General features: G+C 46.1%; 1 protein-coding gene across 2 annotated transcripts in view; it reads left to right on the top strand.

The window, feature by feature from the left end:
* The window catches only part of dpp6a (dipeptidyl-peptidase 6a), a 961,250-nt gene extending 943,301 nt beyond the window's left edge, over nt 1-17,949 (top strand). For both annotated transcript variants that reach the window (XM_080217553.1, XM_080217561.1), the window contains exons 23-26: nt 1,954-2,012; nt 12,140-12,212; nt 15,550-15,623; nt 17,597-17,949. In XM_080217553.1, coding sequence (XP_080073679.1) covers nt 1,954-2,012; nt 12,140-12,212; nt 15,550-15,623; nt 17,597-17,743 — 353 coding nt within the window. In that variant the 3' untranslated portion in view covers nt 17,744-17,949. The remainder of the gene's footprint in view (nt 1-1,953; nt 2,013-12,139; nt 12,213-15,549; nt 15,624-17,596) is intronic.
* Nucleotides 17,950-18,648: the final 699 nt, after the last annotated feature.

Genomic DNA, 18,648 nt, shown 5'->3' with positions numbered 1-18,648 from the left:
GTCAGTAAGGAGAAAAAAGAGCTGACATTTCGAGTCCAGATGACCCTTTGTCAAAGCTAAAAGGAATAGAAAATAGTAGATACTTATACTGCAAGGGGAGGGAATGAAAGATGAGTTATAGCCACAGAAACCAGAGGAAAAGACTGTTAATGGCAGTCCATAGAGGGAATAGAAGGTGTGAATGGCCAGAAGTTGAAATTAGAGGGTAAACTGTGACAGGTGAAGATGTAGGGGGAGGGTTTCAAATTCCAGCATCTGCAGTAATTGTTTTTAAGCATAACTGTATTTGTGAAAGGTAGTGTGTTATTAGCCTGGAGAGTGAATTGTCCATCGCTGCAGGGAATAGTGTACTTAGTGGATCAACTGTTTGACAGTCAGTCGCTACAACACCAAAATGAACACTATCATGGTATTGTCAGGAGCAGCTTGAACCCTGGCTGAGCCCTCCCTATCTCAGAGTATTGTGGCTCATCGGTGTACCCTTGCCACTAACCCTGCTCCATCCAAGTAACTGGTACCAGCCAAGTCGCCAATGAAGCTGACTAGAGGCAAATTACTGCGGATGCTGGAATCCGAAACAAAAGCAGACAAGATTTCCACTCTAGTGAGAGTAAGAGGGGATGGGGGTACAGGTTGGTACAGACAAAAAATACAGAGGGAATGTAAATGGTGATGATAAAGATTGAGATGGTGCTAAGAGCGTCCACTAAGAGATCAGAACGTGTGAATGGTAGAACAATGGGGCGATGCAGGGATGCAGCAGTGGGCCCTAATGGGTTGAAGAGGTGGGGGGGGGTGGGTTTTGGTGGGGAACGCGGGGACAAGATAGAAAGTGAGGTGTAAGAAGTGGAAAAACAAAAATAAGAATATAAATTAATGAAGTTGGATAATTAAGATGAAAAGAAGAAATGAAATAAAATAAATGGAAATGGAGTGGGGGTGGAGGAGAGAATCACAGAATCCCTATTATGCAAAAGGAGGCATGTGTCTCATTCAGCCTGCACCGACTACAATCCCACCCAGACCCTATCCCCATAACCCCACATATCTACCTTTCTAGTCACCCTGACACCAAAGGCAATTTTCCACGGCCAATCAACCCAAACCCGCACATCTTTGGAGTGTGGGAGGAAATCGGAGCACCCGGAGGAAACCCACACAGAAATGGGGAGAACATGCGAACACCACACAGACAGCCATTCGAGGCCAGAATTGAACCTGGGTCCCTGGTGCTGTGAGGCAGCAGTGCTGACCACTATGCCACCGTGCTGCCCCAAGAGAGTTCATGCTCTGGAGTTGATGAACTCAATGTTCAGTCTGGAAGGCTGTAAAGTGCCTGATCGGAAGATGAGGTGCTGTTCCTCCAGTTTGCATTAGGCTTCACTGGAACATTGCAAAAGGCCAGGGAAATTGAGTTCCTGCCTTTAACTCCATCCTATCCTGGAATGCATGAAAAATAATCAGCCGAGAACATGTTGCCCATGATAATATGCTCAATTGCGTAACATATGATCAGAAGAACTAGGAGCAGGAGTAGGTCATCTGGCCTCTCGAGCCTGCTCCGCCATTCAATAAGAATATTGGCTGATCTTTTCGTGGACTCAGCTCCACTTACCCGCCCGCTCACCATAACCCTTAATTCCTTTACTGTTCAAAAAGTTATCTATCCTTGACTTAAAAACATTCAGTGAGGAAGCCTCAACTTTGAATGAAATCCTACTCTTTTGATGGAGGTTATAACTGCTGCAAATGTGGACCAATGCAAATGTTGGGTAGGAAGAGACTTGCCGGTTGATCCACCTTGTCCCACGCTGTGATTTATAACTGTGATTTACAATAGAGATCTATCTTTCTTCTCAATGCTTGTAGACAGATGTGGGAGATTAATGTAGCTGGCTTTTAGCTGTTGCGACATCTGTTTGCACATCTGACCTGTCACCTCTTTCTTCACAGCATCTGCATTCTCGGAACGGTACTTTGGAATGCCCAACAAAGCTGAGAGAGGTTATGGGGTAAGTGCAAAGAAATCAATGCTAAGCTTTCTGGATTCTCCAATTCAGTGTTTTCTGCACTGTAGGGATTTTTCACTATTGAAGTATAAATGGATAGAATCACAGAATCCCTCTAGTGCAGAAGGAAGACATTCAGCCTATCAAGCCTGCACCGACCCTCCAACAAAGCAATTTACTCAGGCCCTACCCCCGTAATCCCACACATTTACCCCACTAATCCCCCTAACTGACACATCTTGGGACATAAAGGGGCAATTTAGCATGGCCAATCTGCAAATCTCTGGAGTGTGGGAGGAAACCGGAACACCCAGAGGAAATCCACACAGACATGGGGAGAATGTATAAACTCCACATAGACAGTCACCCAAGGCCGGAATTGAACCCAGGTCCCAGGCGCTGTGAGGCAGCAGTGCTAACCACTGTGCTGCCCAGATAGCTGGGAGTCATTCTCCTAAATGCATCCAAATGCTAACAAATGCACAATTCTCCCAGAAATATTAACGTCCTGGCCTTCCAATGTAACCTCACTTCCTTTTCCTCTTTGTATTGCAGTCCATGAAGACATAGAACATAGAACATTACAGCGCAGAACAGGCCCTTCGGCCCACGATGTTGTGCCGACCAGTTAAAAAAACAATGACCCTCTAACCTAAACCGAATAATGATCTGGAGGTGGGGCAGGCTGTTAACGCGCAAATAAGTACGGCGTGCAGGAATGGGACGGCCATAGTTATGGGGGATTTCAATCTGCATATTGATTGGTCGACCCATGTTGGACGCGGTGGGCTCAAGGAGGAGTTCTTGGAATGCTGCCGGGATAGTTTCCTCGAACAGTGTGTGTTGGAGCCGACGAGGGAGCGAGCTATCTTGGATCTGGTGCTATGTAATGAGGCGGGTAGAATTAGGGACCTTGCGGTGAAGGATCCTCTTGGGGAGAGTGATCATTGTATGGTGGGGTTTCTGGTGCAGATGGAGGAGGAGAAAGTGGGTTCCCGGACACGCGTACTTTGTTTGAATAGAGGGGAGTACGGTAGGATGAGAGAAGAATTGGCGAATGTGGACTGGGGGAGCACGTTGGAGGGAGGGTCTGCTGAGGAGCAGTGGAGGATCTTTAAGGAGATCTTTCTTGGTGCTCAGCGGAAATTTATTCCGATGGTCAAAAAGGACCGTAGGAGGAGAGGTAATAAGCCGTGGATAACGAAGGAGGTGAAGGAAAGTGTTAAATTAAAAGCGGAGGAATTTAGAGTAGCTAAGAGTAGTGGGCGAGAAGAGGATTGGGAGAGGTTTAAATGTCAACAAAGATTGACAAAGAAGTTGATAAAGGAGGGTAGGAGAAGCTATGAAGCTGGGCTAGCGCTCAATATAAAAAAGGATAGCAAGAGTTTTTATAAATATATAAAAAGGAAGAGGCTGGCTAGGGTGAACGTTGGTCCTTTAGAGGATGAGAAAGGGGACCTAGTGGTAGGGGATGGGGATATGGCTAAGGTATTGAATAACTTTTTTGTTTCTGTCTTCATGGAGGAGGACGTGAATAATTTGCCGGGTGTTAGCGATGGAAAGGTGGTAGGACTGGAGGGTCTTAATGACATTACTGTTACTAGAGAGGCGGTGCTCGACAGACTGGAGGGGCTGATTGTGGACAAGTCCCCAGGACCGGATGGAATGCATCCGAGGGTTCTGAAAGAAATGGCGGAGGTGATAGTGGATGCCTTGGTGGTTATCTTCCAGACGTCGCTGGCTTCCGGGGAAGTGCCGGATGATTGGAAAACGGCTAATGTTACGCCGTTGTTTAAGAAGGGTGCCAGGCAAAAGGCGGGGAATTATAGGCCGGTTAGTTTAACGTCTGTGGTAGGTAAAATGTTAGAATCTGTCATTAAGGAGGAAATTGCAAGGCACCTTGAAGGGAATTGCTTGATAGAGCAGACGCAGCACAGTTTCATTAAAGGGAAGTCGTGTCTGACAAATTTACTGGAGTTCTATGAGGATGTGTCTAGGGCAGTGGATAGAGGAGAGCCAGTGGATGTGGTCTTTCTAGATTTTCAGAAGGCGTTTGACAAGGTACCTCACAAGAGGTTATTGCAGAAGGTCAAGGGACATGGAGTTGGGGGTAGGGTGTTAGCGTGGATAGAGGATTGGTTGTCAAATAGGAGGCAGAGAGTGGGGGTCAACGGGTGCTATTCGGATTGGCGGATGGTGACTAGTGGAGTGCCCCAGGGGTCGGTGCTGGGGCCTCAGCTTTTTACCATTTATATAGATGATTTGGAGGAGGGCACCGAGTGTAGGGTGTCGAAATTTGCTGATGACACCAAGATTGGGGGAACGGCAAATTGTGCGGAGGGTGTGGAGAGTCTGCAGAAGGATCTAGATAGGCTGGGCGAATGGGCCAGGAAATGGCAAATGGAATTTAATGTTGGCAAGTGTGAGGTGGTCCACTTTGGTAGGAATAATGGTAGGAAGGACTATTACTTAAGGGGCGAAAAACTGCAGCAGGCGACGGTGCAGAGGGACCTCGGGGTCCTTGTGCATGAGTCACAAAAACCCAGCTTGCAGGTGCAGCAGGTGGTCAGGAAGGCAAATGGGATGCTGGCCTTCATAGTGAGGGGGATTGAATATAAAAGTAGGGAGGTCTTGCTGCAGCTGTATAGGGCATTGGTGAGGCCGCAGCTGGAGTACTGTGTGCAGTTTTGGGCGCCGCACCTGCGCAAAGATATTTTGGCCTTGGAGGGAGTGCAGAGGAGGCTTACTAGGCTGATACCGGAGTTGAGGGGGTTGAGCTATGAGGAGAGGCTGAATAAACTAGGCTTGTACTCGTTAGAGTTTAGAAGAATGAGGGGAGATCTCATTGAGACGTATAAGATGATGAACGGGATGGATAGGATAGAGGTTCAGAGACTCTTCCTGCTCAAAAAAGACAGTAGGACTAGGGGGCACAGCCTCAAGATAAAGGGGGGGCGGTTTAGAACGGAGTTGAGGAGGAACTTCTTCACTCAAAGGGTGGTGAATCTCTGGAATTCTCTGCCCGTTGAAGTGGTGGAGGCTACCTCGCTAAATATTTTTAAGACGCGGGTTGATGGGTTTTTGATAAGAGAGGGGATTAAGGATTATGGGGAGAGGGCGGGAATGTGGAACTGAGCCACGACAGATCAGCCATGATCTTATTGAATGGCGGGGCAGGCTCGAAGGGCTGGATGGCCTACTCCTGCTCCTATTTCTTATGTCCTTATGTTCTTACCATCCATAAACCTATCCACGGATCTCTTAAACGCCCCCAAGCTAGGCGCATTTACAACTGCAGCAGGCAGGGCATGAGACATATCAAATGTCTCATGAAATAAAAAGGTGAAATAATAAATATTTGTTAAAGAACAAAGAACAAAATCAGCCTGGGAAACAGGCCCTTCAGCCCAACGAGCCCACGCTGCCATCTCAACACCACCTCTCTACCCATGACCCCTGTCTAATGTTTTATGGCCATCCAGATTGAGGGAAACTGATTTAGGGACAATTTATTCCTGCCAATCAGCCTAACAGCACATCTTTGGGGTGTGGGAGGAAACCGGAGCACCCGGAGAAAACCCACGCAAGCATGGGGACAATGCGCAAACTCCCACAGACACTGGCCCAAATCCATGTGTCTGCACAGCAATCAGTGATAGTCACTGAGCTGTCGTCTTGCCCAGTATCTTGTCCAGTTTAGGCACACACTAACGACATGAAGCACTAGGCCAATCTCGAACAACCAAGAGCAGCCCCAGTACGACCCATCGCGTGTATGCCCCTTGTTGGACACGAGGTGGACCAACTTAAAACCTGTGAATGAAAAGAGAAAAACATTATTATCATACTATACCCATTTACCTTACCAGGGACGCCCCAATGCTAATGACCCTTATTTAAAGGTTCTCCTATATCCACCCATCTCCAACTCAGTCATGTGTCTGTCTAAATTACTCTTAAAGGACTCTAGTGTGTTTGCCTCTACCACCTTACTTGGCAGAGCATTCCATACCCCCACTACCCTCTGTGTGAAAAACCTCCCTCTAATATCTGTGTTGTACCGCTCCCCCCTCACCTTAAGCCCATGGCCCCTTGTCCTACGTGACTCTATTATAGGAAATAGCTTACCTCTGTTTACTCTATCTATACCCTTCATAATCTTATATACCTCTATTAGATCCCCCCTCAGTCGGCGTCTCTCAAGGGAAAAGAGCCCCAATTTCTTCAATCTTTCCTCACACCTCAGTCCTTCCATACCAGGCAACATCCTGGTAAACCTCCTCTGCACTCTCTCCAGAGTCTCCACGTCCTTCTGGTAGTAAGGCGACTAGAACTGTACGCAGTACTCCAAATGCGGCCTAACCAACGTTCTGTACAACTGCAACATTAGACTCCAGCTCTTATATTCTATACCCTTTCCTATAAAGGCTAACATACCATAGGCTTTCTTCACCACACTCTCCACTTGCACTGCCACTTTCAAAGACTTGTGCACTTGCACCCCCAGGTCTCGCTGCGACTCTATACTCCTTACAGGCTTACCCTTTATCATATAACTTTCCCCTACATTATTCCGGCCAAAATGCATCACCTCACATTTATCCAGATTAAACTCCATTTGCCACGTATCTGCCCAATCAACCAGCCTATCAATATCCTGCTGTATTGCCAGACACTGCTCCTCACTGCCCGCCAATCCAGCCATCTTGGTGTCATCAGCAAATTTGCTGATCACACCACCTACTCCCTCTTCCAAATCATTTATATACACTACAAAGAGAAGAGGTCCCAGTACTGAGCCCTGCGGCACACCACTAGTGACAGACCTCCAGCTAGAAAAAGACCCTTCCACAACTACTCCCTGACTCCTCTTTGCAAGCCAGTTCTCTACCCATCTAGATACCTGACCACATATCCCATGAGCTTTAATCTTCTGTACCAACCTACCATGAGGGACTTTGTCAAACGCCTTACTGAAATCCATATAGACGACATCAACGGCTTGTCCTTTGTCAACCGTTTTTGTCACCTCCTCAAAGAATTCTACCAGATTCGTAAGGCAAGACTTCCCCTTGACAAAGTTTTGCTGCGTATCCTTAATCAGATCGCAACACTCCAAGTGCACATACATCCTACCCCTAAGAATCCTCTCCATCAACTTACCTACCACTGACGTTAAGCTCACCGGCCTATAGTTACCTGGGCTATCCCTCCTACCCTTTTTAAACAACGGTACCACGTTAGCTATCCTCCAGTCCTCTGGGACCTCACCTGTGTCCAAAGAAGAAACAAAGATTTGCATCAGAGGCCCAGCAATCTCATCCTAGGATAGCCCGTGGGCTATCAGGTGGCCTATAGTACACTCCTAGCATAGTAATGGCCCCCTTCCTATTCCTCAACTCCACCCACAAAGACTCAATGTCCAACCCTTCCATGTTGTCCTCCCTCTGCACCGCTGTGATCTGCTCCCTAACTAAGAGTACCACTCCCCCTCCTCTTTTCAACCCACCTCTATCACACCTAAAACACTTATACCCCAGAACATTTAGCTGCCAGTCCTGCCCCTCCTTTAACCATGTCTTTGTCACTGCCACCACATCTAAATTCCTCGCGAACATCAAGGCTACATAATTCTGTAATGTGGAACTGGCCTTTAGCTTTCATTTTCTCTGCTTAAGCGTTCAGCTCAGTGACATGCTGCATTAACACTCTGCTCCTAATGGGCCAGAGGCTAATTGAATGTGAGAGACGCACACACAATATCTGCCAGCAATCATGAATATCACATTCAGGATATTACTTTGTTGAAGCAGAGGCACAGAGTAATTTTTCTGACTGCTCTGACTTCTCGTTTGCCATTCTGAAAGGCCCTCTCTCTGACTGTTATGGCTTTATTCCAATCGTGACATCTTTCAAAACAGACATTAGACCAAAGGCCTATCTCCCGTTCGAGTGCATGTAAAAGCTGGGGAACTGTTGGCCAAAACACTGGGGATGTTTATGTATGTTCATCCTATCTATGCCCCCCATGATTTTGCACACCTCAATAAGATCACCCCCTCATTTTCCTACATTAACATCACTCAAAGCTACCTGATCATTATTATTGCTGCTTTGTGGGAGCTTGCTGTGCACAAATTGGCTGCTGGATTTCGTGCGTTACAGCACTTTGAAATTTACCTTTTTGTTAAAATTCATTCAAAGGGTGCGGGCATCGCTGGCTGGGCTGGCATTTATTGCCCGTCCCTAACTGCCCTTCATTTTAGAGGTCATTTGAGAGTCAACCACATTGCTATGGATCTGGAGTCATGTGTAGGCCAGACCAGATAAGGATGGCAGATTTCCTTCCCTAAAGGACATTAGATGGGTTTTTCCTGACCATTAACAATGGTTTCATTGTCATTATTAGACATTTTTTAAATCCCAGATTTTTAGTGAACTCAAATTTCACCATCTGCCATGGTGGGATTCAAACCCAGGTCCCCAGAGGTCCCTGGATTACTAATCCAGTGACAGTACCACTACACCACTGCCTCCCCTACCTCACTGGCTGTCAAGTGTTTGACATGTCCGCTGATCATGAAAAGTGCTATATAAATGTGAATCTTCCTTTGATATATCACCGTAAGTCCTTGCTCCAGATGTTTTGTTTTCAAGGAGCATCCTGCAAGTTTTTCCATTTGCACACAATTTACAATCATGGAATCCCTATAGTACAGAAGGAGGCCATTCAGCCCATCGAGTCTGTACCGACTGTAATCCCACCCAGGCTCTATCCCCACACACTCACCCTGCTAATCCCCTGACACTAAGAGGCAATTCAGCACAGCCAATCAACCTAATCAGCACACCTTTGAATTGTGGGAGGAAACTGGAGCACCTGGAGGAAACCCACGCAGACACGGGGAGAATGTGCAGATTCCACACATACAGTGACCCATGGCCGGAATCGAACTGTGTCCCTGGCCTGTGAGGCAGCAGTGTTAACCACTGCGCCCGTGCCCCCCGTTGCTGTAAAATTTCTTTGCTTGCTGCGTTATCCATAGTGTTAATTTGTTTCTTGATGCAGGATAATTTTGGCACTAAAATAGTCGGAAATAAAATGGCGATAATGGTGAACAAATCTGTGAACATATCTGAGAAAGGTTGGGCAGCTTATTTTCAAAGACTTACCAATTTGTCTGTGATTCTTTTCATTCACAAGTTTCTTTTAGCGCCAAGACTAATGTTACTCACAGATAAAATGTGTTCCCACATTTCTTAACTACATGATAAAGGCCAGAATTTTTATTCGATTTTAGTTTGGTGCATGTAAACCCGGATGTTTCTTTTAAAGTCAGATTCCCTGAGGTCCAGCTCCCAGTCAAGAATGGAGGCAAGTTGGCTTCCAGATTGCAAGTTATTATCTAAAAGCAGCATGGTGGCACAATGGTTAGCACTGCTGCCTCACAGCACCAGGGATCTGGGTTCAATTCTAGCCTTGGGTCACTGTCTGCATAGAGTCTGCATGTCTTCCCCGTGTCTGCGTTGGTTTCCTCTGGGTGCTCCGGTTTCCTCCCACAGTCCAAAGATGTGTGGGTTAGGTGGACTGGCCTGCTAAATTGACCTTTAGTGTCAGGGGGATTAGCAGGATAAATATGTGGAGTTAAGGGAATAGGGCCTGGATGGGATTGTTGTCAGTGCAGGCTCGATGGGCCAAATGGCCTCCTTCTGCACTGTAGTGATTCTATGATTCTATATCTCCTCTGAATTCTACCAGCTTTTGCTCAGTCATGTTGTGTGGATCACCTTATATGCTTTTTTCAACTTCCACCTCAAAAGCTCCTTGGGTAGCACGTACCCGAGGTGCTGTGCAAGAGGGCTAAAAATGTATGACTCTGGATGTGGTGAGTTATTATTTGGCTTGTGTATATAAAGGGTATCTGACATATCAAGGGTTGATGTAGGACTGGGAAACAGTACCACCCATGGTGTGATATAAAGATCCACATGACCTGAGACCAGAGTTATTTCTGGATTGGACAGAGACCTGTGTCGAAGCAAGCATGGAGTTATCTCAACATTTGCGCTGTACCCTGTATGTATGTATGTACATATTTATGTGTTACCAAAAACTCATCATTTGAGACAAATTCCCTACTGTACACTTGAGCGATTAGAAAAAGCCAATCAATTGCCATAAACAGAATACAACTCAAGGTCAAATCCACAAATGTTAGCCAAATCAATGGAGCCTACCTCTCCTCTGCGTGCGATCAGGACAAAATCTGGAAGAATTGTCAAGCCTCCAGACCATCTGAATTTATAAAGTCAGACACTTAGGGGGGGGGAAGAAGGGGGTCACATGATTGTATTGTAAATACATTGGGTAAAGCCTTTGGGAGAGGTGCAGTACAAGGGTTTCTGGCATGGCAAGGGTTAATGTGGGAAATGATATTGCCCACAATGTGCTGTAAGGAGACACATGACCTGAGGCAAGAGTCAATTGTGCACTGGATAGAGACCTGTGTCGAAGTAAGCATGGTGTTAGCTCATGGCTTTGATTATACCCTGTATATGAACACATTTATGTATTATTAATAAGCACTTAATGTTTAACCAGACAAAAGTCAGGACATCTTACTGAGACATGGAACACACCTTCCTAGCAGATAAAAGGAGATACAGCGAATGAAAGGAACTATGAAAAAAAAATTAAGAAGGACTTGCAGAGAGAGGTTACAGGTTTTGGAAATATTTGTAGGGAATATTTGAAAGCATTGTAAGACTGTGTAAGAGAAGGTAATCATGACCGCCATGGGACCTTTGGTGGGATCTCCTGCCTCAGCAGAGCAACGCTATTCAGCAGCACCATAGGTATGCTAAATAGAGAGTTATGTTTATTACAGCAGGTCTGCCTACAGAGGGAGCTTTTCCAGGCAAAGGCTGATGGGTTTACATGCACTTGCAGAGTTAAATCTCCTAAAACTGATGTCCTAATATCATCCTGCTCTCTTCTGGGTTTCTGTGGGGTGGAATTGAAGGCTATCTCCTTTGCTGTATCAGACAAGTAATGAAGGTTCGTAGAGTCAGTTAAGATCTGTCTTAACCCTGAATTGTGGATTTGGAAGCCATGGCATTTCATAGAATCTCTACAGTGCGGAAGGAGGCCATTCGGGAACGTAGTGTCACAGTTATAGCTCGGGTGTACAGAAAGATTAATTTAATATGAAGTAGGTTCATTCAAAAGTCTGACAGCAGCAGGAATGAAGCTGTTCTTGAGTCGGTTGGTATGTGTCCTCAGACTTCTGTATCATTTTCTCAACAAGAGAAGGTGGAACAGTGTATGTCCCGTGTACGTGGGATCATGGATTATGCTGGCTGCTTTTCCAAGACAATGGGAATTGTAGACAGAGTCAATGGATGGGAGACTGGTTTGAGTGATGTACTAGGGTTTGTCTTGCAGCATTTTGGGGATGAGGACTTGCTTCAGGGAGTTGCAAATGGTGCTGACTATTGTGCAATCATCTGCAAACATTCCCACTTCTGACCTTATAGAAAGTCACTGATGAAGCAACTGAAGATGGTTGGGTCTCGGACACTGCCCTGAGGAATTCCTGCAATGATGTCCTGGAGCTGAGATGCTCAAAGTCCAACTGCCATAACCATCTTACATTGTGCCAAGTATGACTCCAATCAGATGCGTCTCCCCATTAGCTCCAGTTTTGCTGGGACTCATTGGCCACGTGATCAAATGCTGTTTGATGTCAAGGGCAGTCACTTCCACTTCACCTCTTGAGTTCACTCTTTTGTCAACATTGCTATGGGTCTGGAGTCACATGTAGGCCAGGTAAAGGGTGTGAGTGAACCGGCTGGGCTTTTACAACAACCGACAGTTAGATTAGCTTTTTCATTCCAGATTTATTAACTGCACCAGTTGCGGTGGTGGGATTTGAACCCACACCCCCAGAGCATTAGCCTGGGCCTCTGGATTACTAATTCAGTGACATTCCCAGCATTCCAGAACTGCCATTGCATTGACTGGAATAAAAAAGCAGCAAGTTTAAGATGGTTTAAGTTCCCAACCAATAATCATCAGTGTGCTATCTAATCTGAAACTAACAAGGCTTTTTAATGTCCTTAATTTGTAGGTGTCCGAATTTTCATATCGAGTGTTACAACTCCGAGACGAGGAATTGTTGCTAATCCATGGAACAGCAGACGGTAAGACCATGCACAGTGGGTTCGATAACATCCTAGTGATAATCTTTGACCTGAAATGGTACATAGGGAGTTTGTTCAAAGTTTATAAAGTTTATTCATTTATTAGTGTCACAAATAGGCTCACATTAACACTGCAATGAAGTGACTGTGAAAATCCCCTAGTTGCCACACTCCAACACCTGTTCGGGTACATTGCAGGTCAGACAGCATGAGTAGAGAAAGAAAAAACAACCTTTCATAAGAAGGCCAGCACAATTGTGATGACTCAGAATCGCGACAGTGCAGAAGGAAGTCATCATGTCTGCGCCAACTCTCCGATACGACATCTGATCCAAACCCTATCCCTGTAACCCCGTGTATTTACCCTGTTAATCCCCCTAACCTACAGATCCTGGGACACTTAGGGTCAATCTGGCATGGCCAATCCACCTAACCCGCACATCGTTGGAGTGTGGGAGGAAAGGAAAGCACCAGAAGGAAACCCATGCAAACACAGGGAGAAAGTGCAAACTCCGCACAGACAGTGACCCAAGGCCGGAATCAAACCCTGGTCCTGGTGCTGCGAGGCAGCAGTGCTAACCACTGTGCCACCGTGCCACCCTCACTGGTCTAATGGAGAACTGCAATAGTAACAACAAGCACATAATCAACTCCTAAGTCGGATAGACTCATTTGGACTCCACACCAATTGCATTGTAACTATAATCTGGTGCTATGGCCCAGGTTAAAGAGTTCCCAGGACTACATTCATTTTTGAATTTTGGGGTGTTTGGAAAAAGGCCCAGATCTTTCTGAAATGTTAGATGAGTAACTGTTCTATCCTCCCACCAGGCCAGCAGGAGATATGAGAGTGGGGAATTGAGGTCGCAAAAATATAGTCCTGTTGGTGATCTACACTCACTGTAAATACAGCAGGGATGTTGACATTAAAAGTTAACTAGCATTAGTTTGTGGGTGGTATGGTGGCACATTGGTTAGCACTGCTACCTCACAGCACCAGAGTCCTGGGTTCAATTCCCAGCTTGGGTCACTGTCTGTGCAGAGTCTGCACATTCTCCCTGTGTCTGCATGGGTTTCCTCCATGCGCTCCAGTTTCCCCCCACAGTCCAAAGATGTGTGAGTTAGGCTGATGATAAATTGCCCCTCGGTGTCAGGGGAATTAGCAGGGTAAATACATGGGGTTGTGGGGATAATCAGTGGAGGCTCGATGGGCTGATTGGCCTCTTTCTGTACTTTAGAGATTCTATGAAGTGTTGATGTGCTCTGCGTGCGGGTTGAATTTTGCTTCTGTACGTGTTCCTCCTTCCCTCAGCAAGATTGTCCCCCCATCATAACTTTGGCGAACTGTCCTTGTGCACACCGGACCCCAAATGCCAAACCCCGTTGCGCACTCGAACGCTGCATTTGCCCTCCTTAGAAAGAAGCAGACCAGGAATCTCCTCAATTGATCTCGAGGCTGTGTTTACTCTCTGGTCGGTCCTTTCATGAGATATAAACAAAGGAGATGATCGAAGGCAATTAGGAGTGAGCATTTTTAAGTTGCACATTGAAGTGTTTGACCTACTCAGTGATGCTCAAATGCAGGAGATAATTGTCATGTTCCAATCTGACTGTTTTAAAACAAAGCAAAATGTCATCGAATTGAAAAAGCAGGTTTTAGTCTCTTAGAGATAAGCTCTCTGAAGTATCACTGTGTATTCGACTGCACTTTCTGATGCAAGGCGTCAGTGAATACTGGTATTGGAGAGCTGTTTGTTAAATGGTAAATTGCACTGAATTGAAATCATAAATAAGAATGTTACGTATCTTTTATAGGATGGGGGTAAGTCTTATATTTTAATAATCGAGACCAGTGAAATTGTACAGTAGATTGCCCAGCACTGAAAAGAGGAAGATTCTGGGCATTCAGAGAGGTGCGAGGCAGATTCACCAGAATGATTACAGGGCCGTAGGGTGGGGTTTTTTGGCCGCGCTCGCCCCAAGGCCAGAAAATCCCACCCATGGTCAACGGACCTTTGCAAGGTTCATGTCCTGCTTGCTACAATTCCCGTGGCAGGCAAGACAGGAAAATTCCACCCACAGGGATTAAATTAAGAGACGATCTTGCATTGACTAGACGTATATTCCACAGAAGATAGCAAATAGTCATTTAGTCGTACAGAACTTGAGTGTTGCTGCAAAAAGACACATGCTGTCGAAGCTTTTCACCTTGTACTCCTCAGGCCAATTTACAAAAATACCAAATTGTAAAGGGAACAATTTACATTGCATGATATGGAAGTGTGATTGGTTGGCAAATGGACTCTAATTGTTAGAGGTGCCGCTTTGGAGAATACATTGCTTATAATATAGAAGGTTGATGAGTGATAGAATTGACGCATTTAAGGTGACTAAAGTACTTGACAGGATATGGAGGGAGAATCCATTCCCTCTGTTAGAGGAGTCCATAACTAGGAAACAAGATCTTAATATTGAAGCTGGACGATTCACGAGTGATATCAGGTAGCACTTCTTCACATCAAAGGTGTTGGAAATCTGGAACTCTAAACCCCAAAACCCTATTACAAAAATATCCAATTGAAAATTTCAAGACTAAGATTATTGGATTTTTTTAATGGGAGCGGGTATTAAAGTACTGGAATGTCAGAGGATGAAGGGGGACTTGGTCAAGGTTTACAAGATCATGATAGGCTTGGATAGAACGGATAGTCAGAGTCTTTTTCCCAGGGGTCGAAGGATCAATTACTTGGGAGCATAGGTTGGAAGTGAGAAGAGGAAAGTTGAAAAGAGATGTAAGGGGCAAGTTTTTCACACAGAGGGTGGCAAATGCCTGGAATGCGTTGCCAGAGGGAGTGGTGGAAGCAGGTTCTATTATAACATTCTAGAGGTGTCTGGATAGATAAATAAATAGGCAGGGAATAAAGGTATATGAGGAGGCAAGAAAATATTAGATGAGAGAGACACCTGTATCAGCACCGAGTTGGTGGGCTGAAGGGCCTGTTCAGCACTGTTCTTTGTTCTAGGAACAATCAAAGAACAAAGAACAACACAACACAGCACGGGAAACAGGCCCTTCGGCCCACCAAGGTGGGTAAATGTACAAAGTCAGAAACGAATTGAATGGAGGAAGAAGTCTGAGGGGCTGAATGGTGTACTCCTGTTCATATATTCCAAAAAGTCAGTTAATATTTTAGTTGTCGATCTTCGTTGGTATTTGTCCTGTTTTCACCCAACACTGCTGCTAATTCCATTATTTTCTTTCTTTGTTAAACAGATTTACAGAGATTTACAGTTTTTTTCTCCTCTTCAATCTCATCCCTGTCTCTTTCTTTTTCAGAAACCGTCCATTTCCAGCATACGGCAGACCTTATAACCCACTTAATCAATGCAAAGGCTAATTATTCTTTGCAGGTATTTCATCATTGCGCAGATCTTAAGAGTTGTGCACTGTATTTTAATAAAGGGCGCTACTCCTTCTCAAACCACCGTGTTGGGATTTGAACTGGCATTCTCTGGGTTATTAAGCCGGGGCTCTGGGTGATTAGTTCAGTAATGTAATGTTCAGTAATGTTCTGGAGGTCTTGTGATGCAGTGGGTAGTGTCCCTGCCTCTGAGCCAGAAGTTCGAGTCCCACCCCCAGGACTTGGTGGCCAAGGAAGGTACATTCATAACATGGTCAACTGATTGTGAGTTTCAGTCTGCCAATCCTTCCAAACACACCAATGGCCGATGGTCAGAACATAAGAACATAAGAAATAGGAGCAGGAGTAGGCCATCTAGCCCTTCAAGCCAGCCCCGCCATTCAATAAGATCATGGCTGATCTGAAGTGGCTCAGTTCCACTTTCCCGCTTTCTCCCCATAACCCTTAATTCCCTTGCCTACCAAAAACCTATCTACCCGCGTCTTAAAATATATTTAGCGAGGCAGCCTCCACCACTTCAATGGGTAGAGAATTCCAGAGATTCACCACCCTTTGAGTGAAGAAGTTCCTCCTCAACTCCGTTCTAAACTGCCCCCCCTTATCTTAAGGCTGTGCCCTCTAGTCCTGCTGTCCTTTCTGAGCGGGAAGAATCTCTCTACTTCTACCCTATCCATCCCCTTCATTATCTTATACGTCTCTATAAGATCCCCCCCTCATCCTTCTAAACTCCAACGAGTACAAACCCAGTCTATTCAGCCTCTCTTCATAGTTCAACCCCCTTAACTCCGGTATCAGCCTAGTGAACCTCCTCTGCACTCCTTCCAAGGCCAAAATATCCTTGTGCAAGTGCGGCAACCAAAACTGCACACAGTACTCCAGCTGCGGCCTCACCAGTGCCCTGTACTGTTGCAGCAAAGACCTCCCTGCTTTTATATTCAATCCCCCTCGCTATAAAGGCCAGCATCCCATTTGCCTTCCTGACCACCTGCAGACTGGGTTTTTACGACTCATGCACAAGGACCCCCAGGTCCCTTTGCACCGTAGCATGCTGCAACTTTTCGCCCTTTAAATAGTAATCCCTCCTACTATTATTCCTGCCAAAGTGGATAACCTCACACTTGCTAACATTATACTCCATCTGCCAGGTCCTCGCCCACTCGCTCAGCCTATCCAGATCCCTCTGCAGACTTTCCACACCCTCCGCACAATTTGCTTTTCCACTTTGTGTCATCAGCAAATTTCAACACCCTACACTCAGCCCTCTCCTCCAGATCATCTATATAAATGGTAAATAGCTGAGGCCCCAGCACCGATCCCTGCAGTGTCACGAGGAGGCTTATTTTAACACTGCAATGAAGTTACTGTGAAAATCTCCTAGTCACCACACTCCAGCATCTGTTGAGGTATACTGAGGGAGAATATAGCATGGTCAAATCACCTAATCAGCATGTCTTTCGGACTGTGGGAGGAAACCAGAGCACCTGGAGGAAACTCAAGCAGACACGGGGAGAACGTACAGACTCCACAAAGGCAGCGACCCAAGCTACGAATTGAACCCAGGTCCCTGACGTTGTGAGGCAGCAGTGCTAACCGCTGTGCCATCATGCCAGCCCAGAAACCAGGGCACCCAGAGGAAAACCCAGACAGACATGGGGAGAACGTGCATGCTCCACACAATCAGTGCCCAAGCCGGGAATCGAGCCCGGATCCCCGGCACTGTGAGGCGGCAGTGCTAACCACTATGCCACCATACTGAGGGGAATAGGTGCTCCTTATCCACTCTGTCCATACCTCTCATAATCTTGTACACCTCCATCACCTGTTGCATTTGGCATCACTCCTCTGCAGCACTTTGGACATTAATAAAGACCACTAATATTAATGCAATGGCGTCCCAGCAGGGCGCGTGTCTACTGCTGTGCATTTCTATGTAACTCATGCGTAATACTGCCTCTTTTACAGATATACCCCGACGAGGGCCATTACATGGAAACCCCTGCAGTCAGGCAGCACCTGCAAAAATCGATTGTCAGGTTCTTCGAGAAATGCTTCAGATCCCCAGACAAGATCGTGACAAAAACAGAAGTGGAGGGGGAAGAGGATGATTAATTTTCTTCTTTTTTTTTTGAGCGGCTTGCCAAGCACAAACATCTCTTTTTATAAAATACAACAGATTTTGTTTTCCGGAAGAGTGTTATGTTAGCATGTTACAGAGACTGAGAGCAGTGAACGTCTGCTTCACCGAAGTCACCGCGCCCTCATCGGGAGAATCTCCTGCATGAAAATAACAATCAAAGTGGTTGACTGTTCCGATGCAATTGACGTCCCCGTTTTTATTTCCCCCCACCTCCCCCACCCCCACCCATCTACCTTACCCCCCCCCCTCCCCCGACCCTTCACCCGCCCACCCACCAAACAAAAAGTGGTGTCAACCTTTGTAATTTCTTATGTGACGGGGTGGCGTTGCAAAAAAAAATACACTTGACGGATGAATGAGGGCAGCATCAGCAGACGCAGAGGTCAAGTAGATCAAGAAGGTTTGCCCACACATGCAGCGAATGTTCTGTCAGCGTCACCTAGGTACGTTCATCAGCAACACCCCCCTCCCCCCTCCCCCCCCAAACCCCCCAACAATACATCAGCAAACGTTCCGAATTATCTCATGGCTTGGAGGTGGAAACCAATGTACGCGAGCGGCTTTATAGCACAACAGATGTAACAATAATTACAAATTACTTTGACTGGTAGTGGAACCTCCATTATCTGTATTTCAATTGTCCACCTTTCACAATTCCACCCCCCTCCCCAGCCCCCGTCACTAGGACTTTCGCGGGAGAAAGCTTTCGTGGGCCATCACCTCATTGCATCAAGTGCCCTTCCTGCCAACCACAATGCCCGCGAATGATTAGATTGTACATATCCTTCTGGTCTCCACGCCCACCTCTCGGGTGTTGGTTGGACCATGGAGATTGGCAAATATCCGCCAGTTCTCTCGATCCAGCGGGCAGTGCCAT

The sequence above is a fragment of the Carcharhinus amblyrhynchos genome, chromosome 2, assembly GCF_965287045.1.
Source record: "Carcharhinus amblyrhynchos chromosome 2, sCarAmb.v2.hapA, whole genome shotgun sequence".
Classification (NCBI taxonomy): domain Eukaryota; kingdom Metazoa; phylum Chordata; class Chondrichthyes; order Carcharhiniformes; family Carcharhinidae; genus Carcharhinus; species Carcharhinus amblyrhynchos.
This window is presented reverse-complemented; position numbering and strand designations above follow the sequence as displayed.